The 26,790-nt window shown below is 49.9% G+C and overlaps 2 protein-coding genes across 8 annotated transcripts in view; one reads left to right on the top strand and one right to left on the bottom strand.

The window, feature by feature from the left end:
• Positions 1-10,116, top strand: part of WIPI1 (WD repeat domain, phosphoinositide interacting 1) — a 36,002-nt gene extending 25,886 nt beyond the window's left edge. For both annotated transcript variants that reach the window (XM_075014977.1, XM_075014978.1), the window contains exons 10-13: positions 477-584; positions 1,729-1,850; positions 4,188-4,288; positions 9,566-10,116. In XM_075014977.1, the coding sequence (XP_074871078.1) occupies positions 477-584; positions 1,729-1,850; positions 4,188-4,288; positions 9,566-9,613 (379 nt within the window). In that variant the 3' untranslated portion in view covers positions 9,614-10,116. The remainder of the gene's footprint in view (positions 1-476; positions 585-1,728; positions 1,851-4,187; positions 4,289-9,565) is intronic.
• Positions 10,117-10,249: 133 nt separating this feature from the next.
• ARSG (arylsulfatase G) overlaps positions 10,250-26,790 on the bottom strand; it is a 100,716-nt gene continuing 84,175 nt past the window's right edge. For 4 of the 6 annotated variants that reach the window (XM_075014970.1, XM_075014969.1, XM_075014973.1 and 1 more), the window contains 3 exons: positions 26,114-26,234; positions 13,995-14,085; positions 10,250-12,340 (listed from right to left, as the gene is read on the bottom strand). In XM_075014970.1, the coding sequence (XP_074871071.1) occupies positions 12,063-12,340; positions 13,995-14,085; positions 26,114-26,234 (490 nt within the window). In that variant the 3' untranslated portion in view covers positions 10,250-12,062. The remainder of the gene's footprint in view (positions 12,341-13,994; positions 14,086-26,113; positions 26,235-26,790) is intronic. The other 2 variants (XM_075014974.1, XM_075014975.1) reach the window with 2 other exon arrangements.

Below are 26,790 nucleotides of genomic sequence, written 5' to 3'. Positions count from 1 at the left end.
AAGGGTGGTGTAGTAATTTCCTGGTGGTGAATTTACTGCACATAAGTTACCAACTACTGTCCTCCAGAGCCTGGGGGAGAACACACTAGGTCCTCTGCACAGCCCTTCCTTGGCTTTGCGGGATCATGTAGGTGTTGTCTACATACCATTCTGCACTGGTTTAGTGGAACCTCTACAACCCCTTGCGTGGACCCTTTAAGGCTATGCCTACATGACAGGAAACCTGGGTTGAATAGGGCACACCCCGGGCCTGCCCTCTCCAGCAGAGCTTGTCTCCCTGCGCCAGTGCTGGGTGTCCACTGCACATCCAGGAATACACAGGGCAATGGGAATGGATGAGGTGAGGATAGCAGTCAGATGCAGGCCATGGACTGCCACTTGAAGGGCAGGCAAGCTCCTAGGGAGGGTTGCTCAGCTCCACATTCCTACTGCAGTGCCCTGCTGGCCCAGAGATCTGTGACTTGGTTTCTTCATAGGATTCAGAAGCTGCCACGACTGTTAGTTACAACATCAGATGCACATCTCTACATCTACAATCTAGACCCTCAGGATGGAGGAGAGTGCGTCTTAATTAAGAAACACAGGTGAGTTCCTCCCAGCTGTGCCGACCCACTGGATTTGGCTGATCGTGAGTTTTAGAAGAGAAACTTCATCCTAGAATAAAACCAAACTCCAGGGTTTAAATAGTAACTGGCAATTTTTGGGTGCTCAGCATAAGACTCTTGGAAGGAGCCTGATTTCCAGAGGGTAGATGCTAGGCCCTCCCTGCTGCTTATGGTGTCTCTAGAGGAGAACCCAGAGGTTGAGGCATCACACTCGCTAGCTGCTTTGCCGCTCTCAGCCTGGAGCTGCTCCGTTGTGGGATGGGGGGGCGTTTGCAGCCCACCTCTTTGGCGCGGTTTGCTCCTCTTAGAAATGCTGAGGCCCTGATCGTTTACTGACAAAGCTAAGGTGCTCCTACTGCAGTCAGATTCCTTTGGCTGGGGGGTGTGTTCCACAGGCAGGAGTACTGCCACTCTGAGTCTCTAGAACTGACTGGGGAGAGGCAGCTGCTGCAGGCCTGGGGGTGAGGGCGGAGGCAGCTCCGCCCCCTGGAAGGGGCAGGGCCAGTGGTGGAAGGGGAGGGGCCTAGGGCGTTGGGCTTTCAGCAGTGCCTGGACCGTGGCGCTGCCCCCACCCGTTTCCCTCACAGCCACGTGCAGCGGCACATCAGCACTGCCACCGCATTTTAAAGGAGCCTGGAGCTACTGGCGCCGCTGGTCCTTTGGCAGTGGCAGCCAGAGCTCCAGGCCCCTTTGAAAGGCCGGGCCTGGGGAAAGGTGACAGCACCAGGCTGAAATGAGGGTTACACGACTGCGGATTGAGCCTTTGGGCTGGGACGGAAGAGAGTGTGCCCGTGTAGCTGCCAGTGAATTGTCTGTTAAACCCACAGAATTGGCTGCTCAGCAAAGCATGCCTACCTAGCTCAGCCATCAGTGACAATGGTTTTACCGTGTACTCCTGCCTCGCACGGGCCCCCAGTTCAGGTTTGGTCTCCTTGTTTTTGCAGGCTCCTGTGGGTTTTGTGGCAGGGTTGGTATCTCACAGATCCTTTAGATGAGTCATTTAGCTGGAAGCTCATTATCCATCACCAGGACTTTTGCTTTGTTGTTAGAGCTGCTGCAGAGGAGGGGAACCGACAGGATCAAAGCTAACCCTTATTCCTTCCCTTGTTTTCAAAACTCTTAGCCTGCTTGGCTCAGGAAAGGCAGACGAGAACAAAGAAAATAACCTCCGGGCTCCGTTGCCTCAGTCTTATGCAGCAACTGTAGCCAGACAAAGTACAACATCTTCATCCTCAACCATGCCAGGTGGGACCTTCGTTTGAAATTACTTGTTCTGCTCCCCCACCACCCAGTTCCTGCCATCAGGCCTAATCCTTGCACTCAGACAGCATCTGTTTGGGTCTCTCAGGGCCCTCCAACACTGATCCAACTGCCGGATGGAATTTCCTTGCGGTTGAGTTCTTTGTAAGTTCCACAGTGTTGTCCTTCCCTTCCACGTCCCATGTTGTATGAGGATCGCCAATTCTGAAATGTCAGTGCTTGTGTATGCCTGTGGCAGAGAGCTGCTCTAGTAAGCTGAGCACGGAAAAGGACATCCAGAACACCTACATTTGAATTTCCTTTCCCATAACAACTCCGTCTGTAGAGTTGGGCTAATCGCCTAAGCTTCTTGCGTCAGCTGATGCCACCTGTGAAATAAATCTGGCGTGGGTGTGTTGTGAAGTTTAATAAATCAGGGGAGCTACCCAGTGCATGTCAAAGAGCTCTGAATCTTAAAAGCACTGTATAAATTGTTCAGCATTCTTACTCACCCTGCCCATTTGTAGCACTGAGCCCTGTGGCAGCACCTAGTTCTGTAACTCCATGTCTCTTTCCCCACCCTTCTCTGGAATAACCACCACACCCTTCAGTAGCCTCTGCCTGTTCAGGACCTTGATCGCTTCCCAGACCTGATCTCGTGTTTCATCCTTAGGTGTAGCCCATTTCCAGTACTTGGATTTGTGCTGTGCATCCAGGAACACAGCAGTGTGTAAATAAGAGACATGCCAAGAAGTGTCTTAGTAGGGCTGTAAGAATCTGCTCATTGGATATTCAGGAGCTGAGACCAATGGATTACAGTCTGTTTACTGCAAAACAACTTTGTTTTCCTCCTTCACAAGGGATGAATTGGCTAATACTTAACTTTCTATCATCAAAGCGATACAATGCTTTGACAGTAGGAAGCACTAGCTAAGTGCTAAACATGATTTAAAATTATCAAAATTATGCGGCAGCTCTTCTGGGAACAGCGGTAACTGTGTCATCACTGGCATTACAATTTGTTACTGATAACAGTTTTCAGATGTGTGTCCAACCATTGAAACCGTGGTTATTAATTAAAAAAACAAAACCAAACAGATCTCCGTGGTACAGCCTTGGGGTTGCTCAAGATTCTGTTGAACCTACCACTGTGCCTTTTTATACGGAACCTAGCTAAAATGGTGCAGTCCAGTGGGGGCCTGCCCTGTTAGACACTCTGGTCATTGGGATTTGCGTACTCTCTGGCCAACATAATAAAAGTCTTGTGCTCGGTAGCTGGGTTTGCTTGAATGGACTCAGTCACCTTTAACACACCTCCTCCGCAGTTTAAAATAAATTATTCCGTCATGGCAGCTGCCTCGCAGAACATTACACCTAAGGTGATCAGATATAATCCTAATTAAAAATGCAAAGGAATATTTCAGGGTTCTGATTTTTAGGCCCAGGTGAGAGGAGGAGGGGTTTCTCTAGCTTGTACCAGTTAACCTTTAACATCCTAATTACAGTAAACTCTTCCATATCTGGCAACCCTGGGACAGGGAGGTTGCTGGATATTCAAATACTCTGGATAATAAAAAGGTATATACCTAGCAATGCACAACACTAAATAAAAACAAGATTGGATATTAAGAAACGAACAAAACTCTATGCAGAGAACTTTATTTACCAACAGTAGTAGACTGGAAACTCACACTGATGAAGTGAGTCTGTGCTCATGAAAGCCCATGCTCAAAACTTTTCTGTTAGCCTCTAAGGTGCCACAGGACCCTTCGTGGCTGTAAACTCACACTGTACTTCCTGTATTTATTTGTATTTTCAGTATTATACTGTAGTTATGGAAAATGTAACTAGTATTTATTTATAGCTAAAATGCTGGTTATTCGACAGTTCTGGATGACAGAGTGCCGGATATGAAAGTGTTTACTGTAGTCCATATGGCACAAGTCCTATTCTACTATTGAAACTGATTTCTGTGTGAAGCTTCTTTCTTTCATGCATCCTATAGAAACAAATGCCCTTGGTTTTTCCAAGTCTTCTGTGTGAAAGACTTTTGTTCCACATTTGGGTGGGTGTTAAAGCTACTGCAGCAAATTATCTAAGTCCCCCTTGATTTGGCTGTGGTGGGAAGCAGAAAACTTCTGCAAAGTAAGTTAATACGTTAATCTGTTCTCCAGGCTACTGCTGGCAAAGACGACACTCCCAATCTCCCCGTGGCTTTGCCGGACTGCTGCAGAAAACAGCTTTGGGCTCATACGCCATGAAATAATGGTGTGTCTGCCCACTCAACACTGGCCTTCTTGGGTTCATTTGACCTTAGTCTGTCGCCTTTCCCTGTTTTTACAGGTTACTCCGAAGATGGAGGAGCCCTACGAGGAGAAGTTATCCCAGAGCATGAATTTGCAACTGGACCAGTGTGTCTTGATGATGAGAATGAATTCCCTCCTGTGAGCACTAGGAGCCCCTAACAGGGCAGTACAGCCCTCGGGCTTAGAAGAAAGTATTAACTTCTTACAAAAATGCTGTTGTTCCCTCTCTCTACTGTACCCTGATTCATTATCAGACCTGTAACAACTATGTTACAGCAACACTGCCAGGTGGTTTACACCCTCAGCTGTCACACCTGAGAATGGGGATACATCCCACAAAACCTAATGCCAATTAGAGAGAGAGCCAAGCAAATTCCCAGGCTTGAAGCAACTTCAAACTTTGGTTTGAATCTGGATCTCACCTTTCAAATCATGGGCCCAGATTAATGGAAAGAGCTTTAATTCAATTCAATTTAATTTAATGAGCAGTGTTTTTAACCACCAAAAAAAAAAAATGACTCCCTTCTGTATCTTCACTGCAAACCTATCCTAGCTCTGGGTTAGTGCAGCTGAAAATTGAAGTGACCTGAATAAAGGTAACACCGAGCCACCTTTCAGATTTCCAAGCTGAGTGAAATGCAAAAAACCCAGGGCCTGCAGAATCAGAGGGGACTAGCCCAGCCATCGTGGACCTATTGTGGGGGCTGATCAGTGTGTCTACCGTGGCATGTTTTTCTCTGTAACGTGCTCATGTGTAAGATAGGAGGAGATGCAACATTCAGGAGTCAGGTAGGAACTCACCCTGCACGTATGCTGTTGAGTCTAAGTAATTTCCCATTCCTCCCTCTGCAGAGCATCCATCCCACTCTGCAGTCTGTCACTGATATCCCAACTTCCCCTGACTTCCCATGTAAATCACCTCTGATGATGATATATGGAGATACACATCTCATAAAGCTGGAAGGGACCTCGGGAGGTCATTGAGTCTAGTCCCTTGTCCTCTTGGCAGGAGCCAGCAGCAGCATTTTTTTTTTTTTAAAAAGAAGTTTGTCTCAGCTCCTGGAATGCCCCTCCTGGACCTGAGCTCACAACCCTGGGTTTAGGGGAACTAATGCACAAACCACTGAGCTATCTCTTCTCTCTCTGCTGCCTCACCTCTGCCCCCCTCCATCCTCAATTCACAGTGAGTGTCACACCGCTGGAGAGAAGCCCAAACCTCCCTTGCAAATGGTGAGAGATATAAGAACTTAAAATCTGTTTCCAGTATTTTTAACAATCAGCTGTATTGGTCACCAGAGGCAAGGGCGTTTTTGCTTTTGAAAACTGACTGAACCTGGCAGTGTCTTTCCAGGTGTATGACCTGGTATCCAAACACTTACTCTTTTGTTTGCTTAACCTTTTAGAGGGCAGATGTTGTTTACCTGTAATAATAATTTACAGGAGCTGGCAGCCTCTTCATAATGGTAACATATGACTACATCAGTACATTGTGCCATCACGTTGTGGCAATTTACAGTGAACAGAACTGTAAGCCCTTTCCTTGGTCCTCACCCATTTTCAGTGGAAGGTTTGTCCAAGTGAGGGCCAAATAAAAACCATTTTAGGGTCCCAGGATGTGAGCCACAATTGGTGCCTTAGATTTTGAAGTTGACTAGGGCTTAGCAAGCCTGTAAAGCACTTTAAGATTTATTGTATAAGAGCAAGCTAGCCAGCCGCAGAGCTCTTATGAAACTGTCTGCTTTAGTTTCCAGCTGTGCATGACACGGCTGTGGATTAGAGTTCCCTTTCGTCGTCTGTCGCATAATTTATGTAAAACCTGACATGACTATTTTCTCACTCTTGTATTTCTTTCCCCCTTCCCTGGCTTCCTCTTCATGGTACTTAGTTTCAAGGGCCTAATTTTAACCGTTCCATATTGCCCCCTGGGGGGGGTTGAAACAAATGTGCTTTCTAGAAGGCGTGGAAGCACAAAAAATTCTTGTGCCCATTTCCAAAGAACCTGCACTTGAGCATTCTGTTCCAGGGACCAGCAAGTGCCAACACGCAGGAGCTGAGCTGATACGCTTAAGGGAGTTTGTGTGCTGTGACCAGACTGTATGGAAGCAGCCCAAACCCCCTGCTGTCCACCAACAAACCTTCATGAGATGGACTTCAATTTGTCAAAACCCCACGCTGCAATTAGCTTGTCAGACCAACTTATGTGCATGACATAGTTGCCAAAAGAGGTTTTCCCCCACAGCAGTCAGAGCTCCCAGAGAAAGTGTTTGTAGTTTAGACCTTCGAGTTTCCTCCTTAATGCTGTAGGTTCCAGTTGCTTGTGCAGCCCTGGTTTATCCTGTGCTGCTTATAAGTGAGGCTGGTTAGAAGATGTGTGGAGATGTACTGTCTTGATGAGGTTTTCAATAGCGAGGTTTCTGGAGTCCAGGCTCTACTCTCGAGACACTTTTGGCAAGCGAGGTCTCACTCAAAGCCTGATCTTCCCAGTCTGAAAACAGACCTTTCAGCCCAAACACTGCGTAGTGAAGATCAGAGCACTGTAAGGGACCTCGCAGGGGGATAAAGCCCAATAATGTTTGAAAGGGTTGAGTTTCATTCCAATGCAGAACAACAAAAAAATTCTGAAACCTGGGGAGTTGTTGCAAAATGGAATTGGCCTCCCCTAGCCAACTGTGTTAGGCTCTGTACTTGGACACACTTTTGGGGACGAACCGCATGCTGAATGCTGTGGTTCCTCTCCTTTTTAAATACTTGTACTAATTCAGACACTGCTTAATGTGACTAAATCATTAGTATTAAACATACTTAGCACCTGGTCTTGATGCAGAGCCTGTTACTGGCTACAGAAAGTTTCTACTTAATTAAGCAGGGCCAGGCAAGCTCTCAGTCGGAGGAGGAGAGAAAAAGCCCGAGAAGGACGTGTCAGATTTCAGATTATCAGCTGACCAAAACATGAAGTTGTTTGGATGATACTCATGCTGCGAGGTCAGGCCCGAGGAACCTTTTTTGGGTCCAGGGCCACTGATCCACAGAAAAATCAGTCGGAGGCTACACAAGTGAGAGAGAGGGAAAAAAAAAAACCTACCCTTCACGAGTGTGACCCCCAACAGAGGAGCAGAAATGACGGATATGTGCCATAGAAATCTCTGCAAAAGCCCATAGCATGTAATGGCAAAGAGGATCTGTGTACAATGTAAAGCCTTCCTTCCTATTAAGCTCTAATGCAGAGGCAGATTGCACCCTGGCATTTCTGTTGGCTCCTTCTGTAAGTGCTGAGAACCAAAGAATCAGGAGTTTCCAGCAGGAGCCTGACAGCAAGAGGGGAATTTCACTAGAGGTGTGTTCTTAGTTCCAGCTGGAGACTGCACAGCAATCAGTTCTTTGATGGAACCAATTTCTTGGGGCTGAAATGCAAAAGGAGCCTTCGGAATGGTTTCTGTGCTCAGCACCTCTTGTCCTGTTCCTCCAAACTAAACACTTGAATGGCCAGCGTGAAAGAGCATGCAGCTGGAAGTTACCGTATCTGTTAGTCTATAAGGTGCCACAGGACTTCTTGTTCTTTTTGAAGATAACAGACTTAATTCGGCTACCCCTCTGATAATTGCTGCCACTGGGAGCAAACAGCTCCTGTGTGCCTGCCCGGGAACCAGCTCTGTCAGGACCAGTGAGAAAACAGCCCCGGCCCTCTACCACCTGTTTGCTGCAGGTTGGATTACTGAAGGGCCAAAATGGCATGGAGGCTTTGAGGAATGAATGCCCGTTAGGATACACACCCTGGTATTCCTGCTGAGCCAGTGAGGAGAGGCTGTTTAGGAAGCCTGTTGCCATCAGTATTTCTGTACGTCCATTAGCTTCAGTTCTCGAGTCAATTCAGCACAAACAATACAGTGTGCTCGAAAAGAGCTTGTTGTACTGGATGCAGTGTACTCTGCGTGAGTGTTGGAGGAATGTCTAATCATGATGATCAGAGAGTTAACAAACCTGGCTTCGCACAAAGTAGTTTTATCCTGCCCTGGGGATACAGGTGACATTGGAACCCTGTAAAATAGAAGGCGGCCTAGCAACAGGTGCAGGTGAGAGTTATGCGTTAGGCAAGCTTGCAGTGACATGCGGGCCTGTCCAACATGCTAGGACACTATTGTTGGGGAACAGAACATCTAATTAAAACACAGAGCATTACATTGATCAGCCTTGCTATGCAAAAGTAGATGGAACTGCTTCTGAGGATTGCTGCAAAAATCATTTTTTTACTGCAGGTTCCTAAGCTGTCTAAAAACACTGGACAGCATGTTGCATGTTTCCTAGGTCCGGGGGTTTATTGTCAGTATTGACTGTCTGTTGTTTTGCTCATGCTATCTCTGCCATGGAGACATTTGGCACCACTATGCAGTTTTGGCTACATTTCTTTAGAGTAGCCACCTACAGTAACAAAGAGCAAAAGTACGGCTGTGGAACTGTCTAACAATGCTCCTTCTTGGTGGAAAGCATCTGTGGCTGCATAGCTAACATTTTACTACTTCTTGCTGCAGCACCCCCTGACCCGCTGACTTGGGGGGTGGGGGAGTTGGCCAAAGTAGGATCTTCAGCAATAGGTCCCAACACTGGCTTAATTCCCTTTGTGATGTAGAATCCAGCCATGTCTCAGCTTTGGCATCATTATATATAAAATTCGGTAATTTGTGTGGCTGAAAGACCATAAACTAGAGCTACCAGTTCCTTGCAGGCTTACCAAGAGTAAAGTCGCTTACTTTTTTCCCTATCAAACCAGGACTGAAACAGCATTCAACCGCTCTGCAACTTGGCGCAAAGTACATTTCAGTAGGAACTGGGGGACAGCTTATCCCAGCAGGCCTCTGTGCGCTGAAATAGAACATTTTAGCTGCTGCATGGAGCCTTTGTAGAGCATAGAAACCCCACTGGGTGTAGGGGGGTGTGAGACCCCTACCAGCACATCCCCAGCCCAGAGTTCTCCATAAGGGGTGTTCTTCCCTAGAGGTCATTAGCGCGTTGTTGTGGCTCATGTGCCAGGCTGGTATGAAGTAGCTGTTAAAAGTCCTTGCCCTTGTGTGTTTCCTGCCTGGGTCCTGAGGAGGTGCCGTATTCCGTTACCGCTGTTCCTAGCTGACACGTAGCGATCCAGCATCTCTGCACGCTCTGTCTGCTTTTTTTAGTCTCTGTGTTGTGGCTGGGATGGCAGCCGGATAAGGGATAGATTAACACCCGGCCCAATGGTTCCTGTTCCCGTTACTGTACACGCAGGGCAGAAAGTAACCAACCTGCGCAGCTCGCGCTGACCAGAAAGTAAAACGCTGCATGGCACCTTCTCCCCCTGCCTGTGTGCAAAGCCTGCTTCAGTGCTCCCTGCTTCGCAGGCCGGGGCTGGGGGAAAGTAAGGCAGTTCTGTTTTGGTTTTGGTAGATAATCTTGTGCCGTGGAGGTCAGCCGCGCAAGGTGAAGAGGTCATGACAAGAAGCCAAGGTCTGGATTCAGGACAGGCGCTGGGAGGTGGTTTGGAAAAACCCAGCTCGATGGAAGAATGGATCTGTGGGCACACCTTCAACAGGGGGCACTACCAGACGTGCCGCAGTACTTTTCCTACAATGTGTTCAAGTGGTAACTTCGCCCCTCCAGCCTGTTTGCTGTGGTTTATGGGTGTGCTACAAATGTACCGTGTGCACAGTCTGTATTTAACAACTGAGACGTGAGACCCGTCCCCCTCCCTTTTGTAAATGCTAACCTGACTCGGTTTGTATGTAACCTGAATTTTATATACCTGGGGTTTCCCTTTTCTAATTTATGCTGGTTTATGTGTATAAAGCCTGTTAAACTATGCCTTTGTACAGTACATGCATATTTTCCCCTGCAGAGTATTTTTGCAGGGATATTAGGCTGATAATGGGGGAAAACCCCTAGTTTATGATGTTTGAGCTCTACCAGAACTCTAGTAATAAAGTCATCATGTGTCAGTGGCTGCTGGTTGTGGGCGTTTTTGCTGTTTGGGGTGGGGGAGGGCTGCAGATTATCAGTGGAACTGCTCCTAGTTTTAGTTTCTACTGTTTATAAATCACAGCCCACCGCCTTCCACTGTGCGCTGACCTGTTGGTTTCAGACAATACTGTTTTTGGAGTTAAGGGCCTGGTGGTTAGAGCAGGGACTTAACCCAGCTGCTGTGGAATCTGGACTAAGCTACCCTCTGCCCAGCCACTGCAGGCGCATTGTATAGGGTGTGCGAAGTCTGGTCTCTTTGCTGCTGTGACACTGACCTGCTGCCCCCTTGGGGGAATCACTTAACTTTTGCCCTGGATTCCCTGATTGTAATATGGAGGTAATGGTCCAGATTCCCAGGTCTGCCAGAGCAGCCTCGTGAGGCAGGGGGCTGTGGTGGCTTTCCAGCACTATGCAGGGAACTACTAAGTTGGTCTCAAGGCTGGGCTGCTTTGTGCCAAGGAGCTCTGTTAGTGGCCAAGGTGGTAGAAGGGCACCCTGCTCTTGCTGTGCCCATCACGCCCTCTCTCTAAACCATTCCCAGTTCAGACACCGCCTGCTGTGCTGGAGGAATCCTAGAAGATTAGGCGTGGAAGAGACCTCAAGAGCTCATCTAGTTCAGACCTCTGCTCACAGCAGGACCACCCCCCCCCAGCCATTTAGGCTGAGCTAACACTTGCGACCCTCAGAGGCGCAAGATGCGATGGACGTACAGGGCATTACTACGGGGGAGGCTGGTAACCTTTTGTAGCTATGGACGGGCCACGTTAGGGGAGAGCAGCAATGTTCCCTCTACTCTTTCCCATCCAGGTGCAGAATAAATTTGTGCACCAAGGCATGTGCAGCTGTGCACCACCAATAAAAGCACGAAGCCCAGTTGCAAGGGCTCTGCTAACTGGCCAGGTGGCACTGTAATCTCTCCTGAGTGGCTGCCCAATCACACAGCTTACAGGGAGCACGGGTGACGGTGTTGGCCTTACTACTTGTCAGCAGGTCACATCGCTAGGAGGTCAGTTCCTTGTGCGATTTCCCTGGCCCTAGGGTACAGAGCTGGGCCACAGCCCTCAGCCAAGTTTCAGGTCAAGCCTGTCTTGGCTTAGCAATAGAGGGAAAAACCCACCTGGAGACAGGAGGCCCTTGTGTTGCCAGAGGGAGTAGAGATTACCGCTTCCCTCCCAGGAATGGCCAAAGATGTGTGGCTCTCAGAGTCCAGCTCTCAAGGCTTCTACACAGGCCAAGGCCGTATGTAGAAATATTTAATCCACTGCTTCCCTGTTCCCCTTCCTCCTCATCTGAGCGCCACTGGGCTCATCCTCTCTCATTGCACCCCCAGTCCCCTTCAAGACAGGCTCAGCTCAGAGGGGCACACGTTTTGCAGCAGGTGTCCTGCACAAAACAGGCAGGAGCCATGCTACAGACTAGGGCTGGGAGCCAACCGCCTGTCACCTAGTGCACCCATGAACCGCATTATGCCTTGTTCTTCCCCGTCCCTCAACCCCCGTCTAGTCCGCAGCAGTTCCCAACCTGTGGTCACTTGCCACGCACACGGCAGAGACTTGCAGCCCTCGGGGATGTACAGGGCATTTTGGACATGGCCCACAGGGGTAAAGGGGATGAAAACCACGGAGCTAGATCTACCAGCTCTTAGTCATGCAGGAGAAGAGGTGATTGTTGCGAAACACTCCCCTTGCACTGGCTCCCAGGGATGCAATGGGGGCTAGGCTGTTCTAACCACCATGCAAAGAGAACCAGGTTGGCCATCCATGCTAATGGTAGCAAAACATGGATACATTAGTCCTTCAAGCTGCTTTGGACACCATCAGATGTATTTGCTGAGAGCATCCGTAGAACAGCACAGACTGAGCTGACAGCTGATTCAGTGCAAATCTCGTGTCGCCGGCTCCCAATTACAGTCTACCATGGCTGGGCTTCAGCAGCCAGCCTGACAGCGGCAAACTACATGCTGGGGGTTGCAGCAGGGCATCGCTGCTGGATCGTGGGAGTAATCAGCAGCTGAGACGTTATCTGTTGCAATATCCTGAAGAAAGTCCATCATAGCCCTGGTTATCGCAGGTAATGCAGCCTGATACTCGCCAGACGTCACGTCCAGCGGCAGCTGCTCCTGACAGTCACGCGCCAAATTAAAAACCAGTGGCGGTTGGTGATGCTCTTCCAGGCCGACACTTCCGTCGCAGGCTTTTGCGCCGCCTGCAAAGGAAACCCAGAGTAAAACTCAAGTCCCCTGGGAGCCATCCCTGCTGCAGTGCCAACAGTTAGCTGTGGATGCAGCAGCCTGAATGCAGCAGGTACATCTGATGGCAAGGGAGTGGCAGAGGCTTAGGCCAGCAGCTATAAGTAGAGCAAATGAGTTACTTGAAAGCAAAGGAGAGCAGTGTGGTTCCACAGTGTACAGCTACTCTTGCACCTACAGTATCCACGACCTTGATAGACATGTTGTAACAACCTATCAGCAGATCGGAAAGCTGTGAAGTCTACATGGATCATTCCAGTGACAGGTGAGGAAAAGCCTTGCCTAGCAATGTTCCCCCTGTTTTTACCTTTTGTGGGTGGAATACATTTTATATGCACCAAGGCTGACGCAGATGTGCACCACCAATAGAAACATGATGCAGGCTGTGGATGCTCTGCTAATCAGCTGGGTGACATCTGAATCTCTCCCATGCAGCTGCCCCAGGAGCTAAGCTTACAGGAAACACCGCTGCCTAGAACCATTTACCATGCAGAGGTGCTGCATCGGAACCCCCCCTATCAAAGACACTGTCTGCTCTTTAGGACTCACACCAAGAAAGGGCAGGGAGCTAAATGCTATGGACTGACAGTCCTAGGGCTTGCTGCGTTATCTGGCAAAGGATACGAGCATGCCAGCCTCCAGTAATTAGAGCAGAATTCCTGTACTGCGACAGAGACTGCCACTGTGGTGGAAGCCCCGCAGTAAGGGTGTGCACAGGTTTTCATGGGCTGACCTGAGTTTGACCCAGTTAGGCAATTCTAGCTTTTGCAGGCTCCACGGGCAAGGGAAGGACACAAAGCTGGTTGTGGACTGCTCGAAAAGGGAACCGCAGCGACACAAGAAAGCAAAGCGAGCCAAAGGTTAAAACGAATGAGCTGGAGAGGAACAGGAGCAGGGCCAATGCTGCTGGTAACCAGTGACCCAAGCAGGGATGCGCCAGCTCTGCAGCGGCTACACGCCAACTGCTATGAACAGGAGCCGTAGGATTGGGTACAGGTGTGAAACTGCGGTGGGGCAGGACCAAATTTTATCATCCAGCCTCACAGATTAATGGACCCTGCGCTCTCCAGGGGGCTCTGGAGGAGCCTGTCGTGCCTCTTGCTCCCCTCTCCTTCCTCCCTAACTTCTGTCGAAGTACCCTGGGTGTCTGCTTCCCCAGCTGTGCTTCCAGAGGTGGCCAGTATCAGTAGCCATGACCATCAGAGGTGCTGTGGCTACAGCCCCTTTTCCATCCTTGTTCCAGTCAAGCAAAGCACCGCAGCACATGCCCACCTTCACGCCCTGGGCTTGTCCCACAGAAGCCACGTGCCTAGGTGCCATGCCCAATCTGGGGCTGAGAGGAGCTGCTGGCAGCACAATCTCTGGGAGGGACCTTCACTTTTGGAATTCAGCCTCTGCTTGGTCTGAAGCTGCCCTGAAGGTCACTCGCTCTGGGCCACGAAGCCTGCCGGGAAGGTACCTGTGGCTAGGGTGAGGGTTTGAGTCATTTTCTGGTTTGTGGGAGCGGCTGGATTTGTGCTTTTTTTGGCTCAGTCTGCCGGGATGTTTAAATCTCTCCTCAAGGGCACGGGGGGCTTTTTCCTGCATTGTGTAAATTCAAAGAGACTCTACCCGTAGTGTAAAATGCTTTGTACTGAGCCAGCCGTAGTGCCTTTATCTCGCCGTCCCTTCCAGCTGCTCCACTATTGGGGTGAAACAGAGTCTAAAGGAAGAAAAGAACACAACAAGTCAGGGGATCCAAGGTAAGAAGATTTTGCCTGTTCCTGCCTTGAGCGCTGCCACAACCCACGGACCAGGCGGGGCTTGCAGTGGCAACCTGTCTGCCTCCCCCACCAGCTTACAGGTCTTGAGTAAGAGCCATTGATGTTTTCCTGCATCCATCCCTGAGGAGCATGTGGCTTGCTGGTAAATGAAGCGGCAAGAGACGTGTGTCAGGGTAAGATTCTGCATCTCACTCTGTCAATTTTTTATTAGTCCTTTCTAACCTTTTCTTGCACTTTCTGGAGGCAGGGCCCTTGGAGGCCCTTTCCACCACTTGAGGAATAGCTGACAGGCACTAACTCCGCATTAGAGATTTGGTCAACCATTCTGCATATTTCCAACAGCCTCCCCTGTTTTCCCCTTTCATTGTTAATAAGGTATCAATGTTACAACAGAAACCGCATTTGCCAGAATGCAGCAGCTCCCCGGAAGAGGCTTCTTTTTCTTTGGGTGATGGAACAGCACTAAAGACACACTGTCAGCTTGTCTGTGTTCCAACAAGACCAGCGGAGCTGTTCCTGATCAACGCTGCAACTCAGCGGAGCAATCTGCTTGGCTTAAAAGATGATCGGGTTTAACAGAGACCTCATTCTGTCCCTGCCTCAATACAGCAGTTAACCTTCTCCATACAGCCATACAGAATTTGTCCTGGTATCACTCCAGTGAAGTTAACTACTTTTGTGTTTCCTACTCCAATACCAGTCCTGTGGCATGAACTGAACTAACTAGTCCCAAGGTCTTTCAAAGAGGAGCAGCAGAAGGTTTGGAGCTCGTGAAAGGAATGTGTTTATGTTTCATTGTAACTTCCCCTGTGAACACCCTCTGGGATGACTGCAAGAAAACAAGAGGCATTCTGGTCCTTCCTGCTATTATTACAGCTCAGCCGGCAGCAGGACATCTAAGAGACCTTCACAGTTCTGTGGGGCCAGCAACCAAGCCACAAGTTCATAATGACTTCATGTCTCTTAGATCATGCACTGGAACGGCACAATTCATCTCCACTGAGTCACTCGTTCCATTGTAAAGAACTCTCCCTTCACAGCCACAGCCTTATTATGGGGAGGGAAGGTGACAAGCAATGGATGGGGTGGATTATGTCTAGTTCAGTCTCTGTGACACCCTGCATCCATACTGGCTGATCTCCTTTGAGGCAGAATAAAATTACAGAGCCAAGTGAGCCTGGCGAGCCGGACTGTCAGATAATCTCTGCTTGGAACCATGTGGGGATGAATCACAAGAGGTTTCCTCCCGGGGAAGGAGTTGAAGTGATTCATAAAGTTTCCACCGGGCTAAAAATTAGAACCATCTGCTGAAGTTGGCGGCAGCTGTCAGGCCAAGTTTAGGAAGAACGTTCACAGCTGTTGAGTGATACGATTAAGGAGCAGGTGGCCTGACAGTCACCGGCCTGTACAAGAGTGAAGGAAAACCAGCACACTTTGGCTAAAGTGGGCAAGCAGCATCTCTCCCATATTCAAATTAAACATTACACATTAGCATATTTTTCCATGTTCAGAGGGTGCGGGGGAAATCCCAGGGCCTTAATGTTCTCATGTACAAGTTCCATGGGGAGAACGTAACAGAGACTAGGTCTGATGGGGCAACGTCCATGCAGTGTGTTAGCTCCCTTCGACTCACCAGCTCATCTTCTCCCCACCCCATGTGCTTTCATGGGATGAGAAGCCATCCTGGAGGTTGTTAGGGCTAGAATGCACCAGCTGGGCCTCTGCCCTCATAACCCAAATAAGGGAAAGGAGACCATATCATGGCCTTTTGAGAGGACGTGGTCACAGGTGAGCTGCTTCAAACCTGCTTTCCTGGCTGGCGGCAGGGAGGCAGACGTGCAGCCTCTTTTCTGCTACCTACAGCTGAGATATTTGCACGTACTTGAGCTTGAAGCAGTCAGGGCTGATTTCATGCATTATGAGATTCCCTTGCAGATGCTGTCATGTGCTCCTACCCAGAGCCTGTCAGGCAAAGATTTCAGTGTCTGACCAACGCTTACAGATGAGAAACTGAGGCACAGGGAGGCTAAGCAACCTCTCGAAAAGGCACACCGTGATTCAGCAGTAGCACCAAGGGCAGATCTTGCTCCCCAGTCCCTCAGCAGCCAGACCATGCTGGCTGCAAAAGGCAGAACAAGAGCCCTGCTATCCTAGCAGCTCAGTCAGTGCCACTGCCGCCAGGTCACTAAAGCAACAATCTCCCCAGAGAGGCCAGAGGGGCTGCAGACACTCCTAACTTCCAGCCGCCTTCCAGCCCACTGGTCACAGAGCAGCTGCAGGAGCTGGGCTTACCATGAGCTCCAGGTATTTCTGGGATCCTCAGCACCAGGGTGTCCCGCCTGGTACCATTACCGGAGCCTTTGTGAAACTGCTCAGGAGCGCTCCAAATCCCCACACGCCGCCTCGCTGGCTAAGGCGATTCACGCGTGTGCTAAGCTGCCCTTGGAATGCGGTTACCAGGACCGCTCAGGCTCTGGAATGCCGAGTCCTGCTGGCCTTTTGCAGGCCCCAGCCTGTCTGAGGCACAGAGCAAGACGGCGGGGGGTGGGGGGGGGTGGGGACAGAAAAATACGGGGCTGAAGAGCTGGTGTTTTAGTAACGTGCAATGGAAACAAGGGGCAGCCCCTGGGGAGGAGCCAGTCAGCGCTCTGAGCCTTCTCCTCAGGACAGCACAGGTCACAGAAATACAGTTTCCCCTCTGCCCTGTCCTGTCTTCTTTCCCAACCACAGGCATATGCTTTACCCCTCTCCTGCACACACCTAATGGTGCTGTGTGAAGTACAGCCCCCTGCCCAGGTATAACCAGCCAGAGCCATCTCATCTGTAGGGAGAGCTGGGCGACCGCCATGGGCTCCCCAAAGCGGGAGGCCTAGGTCAGGACATGCCTATGGACAGGAAGAGGGAGTATTACCTGGGGTGGGTGTGGCAGCAGGCAGTGGAGGGTGGCAGCAGTAAGGGGTCACCTGCCCTCAGCCCCCTACCCCCACGTTCACCACGCGGTTGTCACAAGCAGCAGCCTGCTCTGCTCTGCTCTGCTGAGCCCTCCCGGCCCACTGAGCCCCACTTCTCCATGGCAGCAGGCTGGGAGGCTGCAGTGCTGCGGCTGGTGACGTGCAGGAAGTGCAGGGGTGTGAGGGGCAAAGGGAAGCGACGCCCTGCTGCTGCGGCACCCTGCCTGAGGTAGTCCCTGGCCCAGGTGGTTGGGAGGGAGTAAGGGGCAGTGTGGAGTCTGTGGCACAGGGTCGTTGCCCTGGGCCCCACACCTAGGGCACTAGGACGGGTGCCTCAGGACCTGCCCTCTCCTTGGGACAGCCCTATACACAGCAACATAGACAGCTTAGGTGAGCTGAGGCATGACGCAACAGAACCCAGGTACCTCTCTGACATAGCCCCCCGCACACCCAAGCGGCGCTCCCTGTCTATGCTGCCGTAGTGTCTCTAAAAAGTCACAACCTCCCTCCACCCCACGGGTAGGTCCACACAGACAAGTTATTTCCAAATGGCTCCCACGATTTTGAAATAACTATGCGAGCGTCGACCCAACACAACCGCTACTTCAAAACAATTTCAAACTAGCGTGTGCCTGATTTCGAAATGGGTAAACCTCCGTGTATGAGGAATAATGCCTGTTTTGCAACAGGTATTTTGAAATACCGGCTGTGTACACAGGGAATAGAGTCTACTTCGAAATGAGCCATAGTGAGTCCAATAGCTCTTTTTGGAAATTGGCTCTACTGTGTGTGTCGATACTATTCCAGAATAACTGAGCACAATTTCAAAATGCATTTTGGATGTAGCCACGCTATTTCAGAATAAGCGAGTCCAGAATATCTCCTCTGGAAGAGCTTGTCCAGGAATAGGCTGTGTCTGTACCCCAGCGTTATCAGACATGCTCAAAGCTTGAGCTTCCCGCTACAGGATTTATTTCCCTACAGAAGATATGTGTCCACCCACAAGAGGGACAGGAAGAAACCTACACCCCAGGAAATAAGGGTATTAAAAAAAAAAAAGCCATCTCCAGACACAACTGAACGCTTTTTACTCTCATGCGCCACTAATCTGTCAAACGCACAGCTACGACCTGGGGAAAACAGCTTTGAAGAGTCAGATTTCTGAACAGAATGAGATATAAGCCCAATAGCTTCATGCAGGTCCATTAGATATTATACGAATGTTTGAAGGATATAAACCTCATGCTTCAGACTTATAAGCCAACCCCTAACTGCCTGAGGTGAGGCAGTGACTCCTCCTAGAAGCGTATTTTTGCGTAACTGGTTCTTACGAGGGCTCTACTCATTTATCTAACGTGAAGTAGTGACAGCAGCCGGAGCTGAATCCCCAGGGCAATTGTCCCCTTTCTCCCCTGTCACCCCAGTCAGTGGGCCTGACGCTGAATAAATGAACATAGCTACTACTCATGAAGGTGCAATACCATTTCCACAAAAAATGCCAGTTTTGGGGTGGCAAATTTAGAAACCAGTTAGTTTCCTTTCTCTTCATAGGCGCTTTTAATACTGATTTTGTTTTCACTTTTCTAAAAGCTTTTGTGGTACCATTTTTTTTTATTTTTAAAAAATTCAGGTTTGGGGTTCTGGTTTTTTTTATTATTATTGTTAAGAAAACCAGAAAACAATTTTTCCACCCACAAAAATGTCCATGTACATAGAGGCCACGCTGCACCACTTGGCATATAAAAGCCTTGAAATGGCCTCTGTTAAGGCCCCTGTAAAGGAGCTGAACAGTGTAAACTGGCCTTAGGGTTTATTTTTACAGTGGAGTGACACACTGTGGTTTCCAAAGCGTGAGTTGGTCCATGCTGATTCTACTGGGGCAAAGGAAAGGTTTCCTAGGTCTTGTCTACATTGTAACCTCCTCCCTCTGGGGTTTGAAACACGCACACACACCACCGCCCGCCCCCAAAAGTGCAGGAAGTTACAGCCCTGGAAAGCATCAGTGTAAACAGGCTTCCAGCACTGTTCGCCACTTCCCTCCTGGAAGTGGTTTACCTCTAGCTCAGCACTGGTGCTTGGAAACTTTGCCGGAGCAGTGCTTTAAACTTAGAGGAACAAACAAAGCCTTCATGCGCTTAATGTAGTATTGTCCCAAATGGCACAACTGGCTACATGGACACTACTGATGTGCAGCACCTTAATATGCTTTAGACATCACGCACTTGGATAGCACATTACCCCAACGTGTCCCAGACCAACCCATAGCATAAAGGAGAATCAAGTTCAGGGAGTCTCCTTGCATGCTTAAAATTAGGTCTTATCTACACACAACAGTCATACTGCTTTAGCTATAGAAGTGAAGTGAAAGTGGTAAGCCAGCTGCTATGGATGTCATCCCACTGTTACAATAGAGCCATATGCCAGTACAGTAAAGCCCCACCTTACCCAATTTCAACCTGTGTTACTTGCAATAACGCGAGTCGAAATTGTGAGTGGTGAAGAGCTGGGAACTAGGTGGTAGCCTGGGTCCGGGTTCCCCTCCTGTCCCAGCTCTCCTCCATTTGCAGTAGCCAGGAAACTGACCACTGGTTCCTGGCTTCCTGCCATCGCTGCTGTGCTGGTCAGCTTCCCGGCTCCTGCAAGCAGAGGGGAGCTGGGAGCCAGGCACAGCCAGGACTGGGGCCCCTCTCCCATCTGGTCCCAACTTACAGGAAATTCAACTTATGCATAGTTGCCCAGGAATGCGACCTATGCACAAGTTGGGGATTTACTGTATGTCTATATAGGAAGGACAACAAGCTGTAAAAGTAGTTGGCTTTGTCTACACTTGAGAGGTTTGTCAATATATTTATACTCAAGTTACTCGTCTCTAAAACGCCTTCTACAATTCTTGCTGCACAGGTGACTTGCCAATCTTAACTCAAGCCCTCTGATGAACGGCTCTAGAGAATAGCGAAGCTTTGCCACCAGGCATGACAGATGTCTAGTGATTCATGACTTTATTATTTAAAAAAAAAAGCCGACCATTTGATGTTTGCTCTAAATGGCTTCGTTTGTTTCAAGTATTGACTGTGCATCAGGAATATTCCTTTGACATTAAACTGCTGACACACGCCTCTTTGCCTATTGCTTGTACCCATTTTTCCATTTCTATTGCTAATGATCCTTATTCAAAACAGGACACTGGCTGCAGCTCCGAAATTGACCCAGCTGGTACCGCTCGGCAATACCAAGTGGTGCTGGAGTGGAAAGCAAAGGCTACCTAAGCGAGATAATGCAAGGCAGTGTACAGACAGTGCAGTCAGCAAACTGCCTCCCAAAACAACTCTCAACAGCTGCTAGAACTGTCAGACGCTGGGTGAGGTGTGGGGAGGAACCAGTTCAGAGAGGATCAGTGTCAAGGAAAAGCCTGTTACATCAAAGGCAGTTTTGCTATCTCTAGCTCACAAGCACAAGATAAAAGGGAGGAGACACTCACTGCAAAGCACTCCGCCCTGTGCACTCCAGCAGGGAGGTACAGGAGACATGCACTCAGCTCTCCAGGAGGAGTGTCTACCAGGCTCAAGGCCAAGTGTTTCCTGACTCACAGATGTGCCCTTATTAGAATATAATACACAAGCTCCAGAGTGGTGGATTGCATTCACAGACTCCTCTATTTTTCCCTCAGCAGAGTGTAGAACAAACAAACTCTGTCACACTGTCTGGAACAACTCAAGCTTCAGCTGGCTAAAGGACAGCGAGCCAAGTAACTTCCATGGGAAGCGACCATCCAGGCAGGAATACTGCAGAAAGGGATCTAGAGGTCACAGTGGATCACAAGCTAAATAGGAGTCAATAGTGTGACAGCGGTGCAAAAAAAGCAAACCTGATTCTGGGTGGCATCAATAGGCGTGTTGTGAGCAAGCCAGAAAAAGTCATCCTTCCGCTCTACTCTGTGCTGATTAGGCCTCAATTGGAGTATTCTGTCAAGTTTTGGGCACTACGTTTCAAGAAAGATGTGGAGAAACTGGAGAAGGTCCAGCGAAGACCAATGAGAATGAGCTATGAGGGAAGTCTGAAAGCACTGGTCTTATTCAGGTTTAGAAAGGAGAAGACTGAGAGGGGACATGATAGTGGTTTTCAAGTACCCGAAAGAGTGTTACAAGGAGGAGGGAGTAAAATCTTTCTCCTTGGCCTCTGAGGGTAGGACAAGAAGCAATGGGAGGTTGCTTCCAGGGCAACCAAGAAGATTTAGGTTGGAAAAAGTTCCTAACTGTCAGGGTGGGTTCAACACCGGAATAAATTGCCTAGGGAAGTTGTGGAATCTCCATTGCTGGAGATATTTAAGAGCAGGTTAGATAGACATCTATCAAGGGATGGTCTTGATGGTGCTTGGTCCTGATTGGACTCCATGAGCTCTTGAGGTCCCTTCCACTTCTAGTGTTCTATGATTCTATGATTCAAACACATCATCTGGGTTCTGTGGGTTTGGACTTACGATTCAGACGTGCACCAGTGTCTAGCTCACAGGCAGAAAACACATTGGATAGAGCAACAGCCCTCCCTGGTCACAAAAGGCGGGGAGATGAGCCCAAAACTGGCCGAAAGGTTGTCCTTGTCCTAGAAATAGCAAGGTACTGTTTGTCCTATATTTAATCATCTTCCTAAATCCCCAGGGAGAATTACAAAACCTGCTCACCTTTAAGGGAGTGCTCAAAAGACACAAGGCGATCATTTGAAAGGCTGGGTCTGCACAGTACTCCTGGTCCAGGTGTTATGGTCTCCGTGGGAATATTTAGAATGGGGCAGGACAAAGCACCAGCAAAATGCAGCACCAGGACCAGCCCTGGGCCAGCAGGGAAAGAACAGTTTCCCATCCCAAGTTCCTATCCTGAATTTCTAGGTGCCCACAGGCTGTCTCACAAGTGCTTGGAGGCAGCAGGGTGTTATTAATCAGTGGGTAACCGCAGACAGGGCGGTCTGCACTATAGTTGCATTAAGCCAAAGTCAGCAGTCAAACTCAGTTAGTACCCGATGCAACCTTGCAGTATTTGTTGCTATTACGACAATCTATGGATTCAGGTCAAAATGTGACTGGGTATCAGCATTTCCGGGCTGCTGCCTGGAGCTCTGCCTGCAGCCCCTACGCCACTGCCCCGACCCAGCCTGGTGTGCTGTATTACTCCCAAGCCAGCAGTACACGCTCCACTACTCCGCAGTCCCTAGCCCTGCGTTCTCTATTGTCAGGCCCACTGCTCTGGCTGCCAGGAAGTAAGACGAGGCCACGGTCTGGGCAGTGCTGAGAGCTGCCTGCCCTAGGCCCTGCCCCTTTCACTTTGGGCCCCACCCATTCCAGGACAGCGAGCTGGGCCCCCCTCACACCTTGCCCCCAGGCGCATGGCAGCTGTTGGCCCCACTGGCTGCGATCCTGCAGCGCTGCTCTCCTGAACAAGCACTACCTTTCCTCTTGCCCCGCAGTCTTTGGTTCCCAGATCAGCTATGGATTGCCCGGCTTCCATTTCTTCCTTGTGACTCCTGAATCATGTCAGTTTCCTCTCCTCACACTTCTGACAATTCCCATGCCAGAACCAGGCAGCTCTAAGCAGATCTCCAAGCCCACGGCTATTATATTTCGCTGGAAAGCCTTCCAGGCCTTCAGCCACTGCTGAGCAAAGGCCCATTCAAGGTGGTTAGTTCCCAGACTTCTGCTTAAAAACTGGTCGGGCTCTGCAGGGTTCCCTCTAATTTTTTTCCATTCCTGGGCAGAATAAATTTTGTTATGTGCACCGAGGCATGTGTGGATGTGCACCACCTATAGAAACACAGCTGCCAGCTGCAGGTGCTCTGCTAATCAGCTGGGTGGCATTAGAATCGCTCCTGGAGGGCTGCCCAACGGCTCAGCTTACAGGGAACCCTGAAGCTCTGCTAACTGTAGCGTTTCATGGTGACTCCTTACTACAAACTCACCAAAACTCACACAGCCACAGGGGCCTTCCCCATATGCCGCTCCCGCCCGCCCGCCTGCCTCTTATTTATCTCAGGATTCAAAGAGTTCCATAAAGAATATTAAATACTAAACATGCTAGGGACTCGGGGAGCAAATCCCGCTTGGGAGCCAAGTTGAGATGCTCCCACAGACAGATTTCCAAAGCACTGAGCTTTGCAATGAGTTTGACTAGGGGATGCTCATTAAAGACCTGCAGCCAAAATCTTGTGTGACGCTCAGACAATGCGCCCATGTAATGGCTGTCCAGCTAACTGCACTTCTCATGTGTTAGGGAGCTGCGACACCGTCTTATTGCCATGTGGACTGGAAGCTGCAGGATATGGGGCTGGCTGCCCTACTTACAGATTGATAATGGTCATGTTGCTCAAGGCAGAGCTCTGAGCAAACAGGAGCTTAATCATAACGCTGGCTGGCAAATCGAGACAGGCCCACTCTACAGCCTTCAAGAGCCTGGGATGTTTGTTTATCTGTAATGCTGGTGGTACAGCATGTGATGGAGTTCTTGTCACTGCCTCTCAGCCATGATATGCACAGGGAGAAAGCTCAACTGCAAAGCAAACCTGAATGGGGCCTAGGCGAAGTTGTGGTCCTTGGAAACACAGAGGGAGTTCTGATGACTCCAGTGACACACAGAGCCAGGTAAGTGCTGGCTGGCAGGATGGGGCGCTTTAGCCAGTAACCCCACACTGACGGGTCACACGCTTCCATGAACCACGCCAGTCAGCCTACAAATCAAGGGTTCTTTTCTCTCCTGCCCTGCCCCACCCTGTCTCAGCCACGAAATCTGCTCTGTGATGTGCTGGTCCAGCTGGGAAATGCCAGAGGAGCCCACAGAAACTTGCAGTTCCGTATTTGGTAGGATTAATTTGTAGCTGCCCTCTTGCTGCTTATGGGGTGTGGTCCGAAGGGTAGGCCAGATGAGCTGTGTTCTATTTCTGGTTTGCCCACTGTTGTGCTGGGTGACTTCAAGCAAATCCACCTGCCCCTCCCAGGCTTGTCTATCTTGTCTACTTTACATTGGGGTGGGCAATAAAAAAGCAGCGCACCGCCTAGGTTAGAACCCAGCAGTTCACTGCCACTATATTCACCTGCAGCTCCCCAGGCATCAGGCAATCACAGATCTCACTGGCCGTGGATCGCGGTTCGGGAAGCGGCATGGACCAGGACGTGGCTTCCTGCCACGAACAGCAATCTGCAGCCAACAAGAGCTGTGATCACCTGTACCTGCAGGTAAAGACAGAAGTGGGGGCCCACCAGGGACTAACACTGGCAGACCGGATCCAACCCCCAGATCAGTATTTGCCCACTCGTGACTTACACGATAAGCCCTTGGGGGCAGGGATTGCACCTCGTTGTATATAGCGCTTGGCAGCTCAGCTGAGACCAGTGTTCTCTGTAAACTGAACCCTTGAGCAGCTGCCCAGGAGGGATTCAGGTGCCACCCAGATGACAGGCAGAGTGTCCACAGCCCACAGGATGTGTTTCTATTGCTGCCGCACATCTACACAGGCCTGGGTGCACATAACATTTATTACACCTGGGACGGAAAAAATTAGAAGGAAACCTGGTGGAGACCTCCTAGATGCTACCACTGTGTACTACACAGCGAGTCTGGCTGTCACGTGTCCTCTTCTGATGCTTCCACCAGTTCCCTGCATCTCTGCAGTGCCCGAGGAGACCACCCCGGCTTGAGTGAAACGACAACCCCGATTCGACTAGCTCCGCTTCCGAGCTCCCTGCAATGGTGCTACGTTATGCTGGGCAGTTACTAATATGGAGGCCCGTTGTGTGACGTCAGACCTGAGGCCGGTCAGAGCCAATTCACGTAAGCCCTTCGAATGAGCTGGGAGCTGAGCCTGGGAGATAGGGAATGAACACAGATACGATAGAGGTATATCAAATAGTGACCAGTGTGGAGAAAATAAATAAGGAATTATTATTTACTCCTTCTCGCGACACAAGAACTAGGGGGTCACCAGATGAAATTAACAGGCAGCAGGTTTAAAACAAACAATAGGAAATATTTTTTCACACAACGCACAGTTAACCTGTGGAACTCCTTGCCGGAGGATGTTGTGAAGACCAAGACTATAGTAGAGTTTAAAGAAGAAGTAGAGACTTTCCTGGGGGATAGGTCCATCATTGGCTATTAGCCAGGATGGGCATGGACGGTGTCCCTAGCCTCTGTTTGCATGAGGCTGGACATGGATGACAGGGAATTGATTACTTGATGGTTCCCTGTTCTGTTCATTCCCTCTGGGGCACCTGGCATTGGCCACTGTCGGAAGACGGGATACTGGGCTTGATGGACCTATGGTCTGACCCAGTGTGGCTGTTCTTATGTTCTTTATGCTGGAGGGTCTCAAATTTCCTTGCACCGCAAGCCCCTTTTGGCAAGAGACATTACAGGACACCAGGACTGGGGACTGAAACGTCAGCCTGCCCGAGCCCACAGCCCATGGGCTTGAGCTGCAACCTGCCATCAAGGGCTTTGGCCCCGGGCCCCAGTGAGTCTAACACCAGCCCCAACAACAGTGTCCCCCCTCTTTTCGCTACCCACGGGCAGACTACGTTTTGTTATGTGCACCAACATGTGTCGACATGCACCACCAACAAAACCCCAGGCTGCCGTCTGTGCGAGGCTGCGGGCGCTCTGCCAATCAGGTAGCACCTGAATCTTTCCTGCATGGCTGCCCAAACACTCAGCTTACTTGGAGCACTGCTTGGCAACCGCCTGAGGTCCTGACCCATGACTGCAAAACTGCTGCTTTATGGTAACTCGCCTGCCATGCCCCACTGCCTCCAACCAGTCAAACCACTCCTTCAGGAAGCTATGTCCGCAGTAAAGCTTCCCACCGTTGCACCAGTGCATGCCTAGAGGCCACGGTGGTTGAAGTGGTAGCAGCCTGTCCCTGCCGTGACTGCACAGATGGTAATGCTTGTAGACACCAGGCCTAACAACTAACCCTCTGTGAGGGGGTGCTTGGAATTCCCCTGGCAGCTGAGCTTTGAAGAGAGCCCGCAACCTACCTTGTGCCCTTGGTGCGACCGCCCAAAGAGAATCTCAGACACGTCTGAACCATCAAAGCGCCTGTTGGGAGGGAGGTTCGCCTTTGCCAGGGACACCAAGGTGGGGAAAATGTCTGTGGTGCTGGAGCAAAGAGGGAAGGGTTCGTTAGAACATGGATGCAATGTCCTAGGGGAAAAAACCCTCCGCTCCCCGGAGTTTGGAGCAAAAGAAGCTCAGCTTATCCCTCCAAGAGCCCTTCCCGGGAACATCTGAGCCCTTTGGGCCTGGAGGGCAGGAATGCTGCCGTTCTAACCCCAGCCGTGGCACATTGAACGGAAAAGGCTTGGTATCATGAGGCCCAGCTAGCTGTAGGCATGCTCTGCCTTACATCCCACAGGGAGTAGCACTTTTTAGGATGGTGAGTGTGTGTGTGCATGAGACAAGCCAGCACGTCTTACATGAATCAGTGTGCAAAGGACACAGCAGCTGGAGACAGCCCAGGAACCCCCAGCCTCCAGCAACAGGAACAATTTTACTGCCGAGATACGGAAGAATGGATCAAAAAGAGCTTTGCCCAGCAGCCCTGGAGAATGGGAATAGAGTTTCTTCTGAGGTACTTACTGGCCTCTGAAGCATCTGAGCACCTCACAATACCCTCAGTCTATTTGTCTTCCCCTCAGTCAAGGAAGCGTTATCA

The sequence above is a fragment of the Carettochelys insculpta genome, chromosome 20 (assembly GCF_033958435.1).
Source record: "Carettochelys insculpta isolate YL-2023 chromosome 20, ASM3395843v1, whole genome shotgun sequence".
In the NCBI taxonomy this organism is placed as follows: domain Eukaryota; kingdom Metazoa; phylum Chordata; order Testudines; family Carettochelyidae; genus Carettochelys; species Carettochelys insculpta.
The sequence above is the reverse complement of the archived record's forward strand: the minus strand, read 5'-3'. Positions and strand labels throughout refer to the sequence as shown.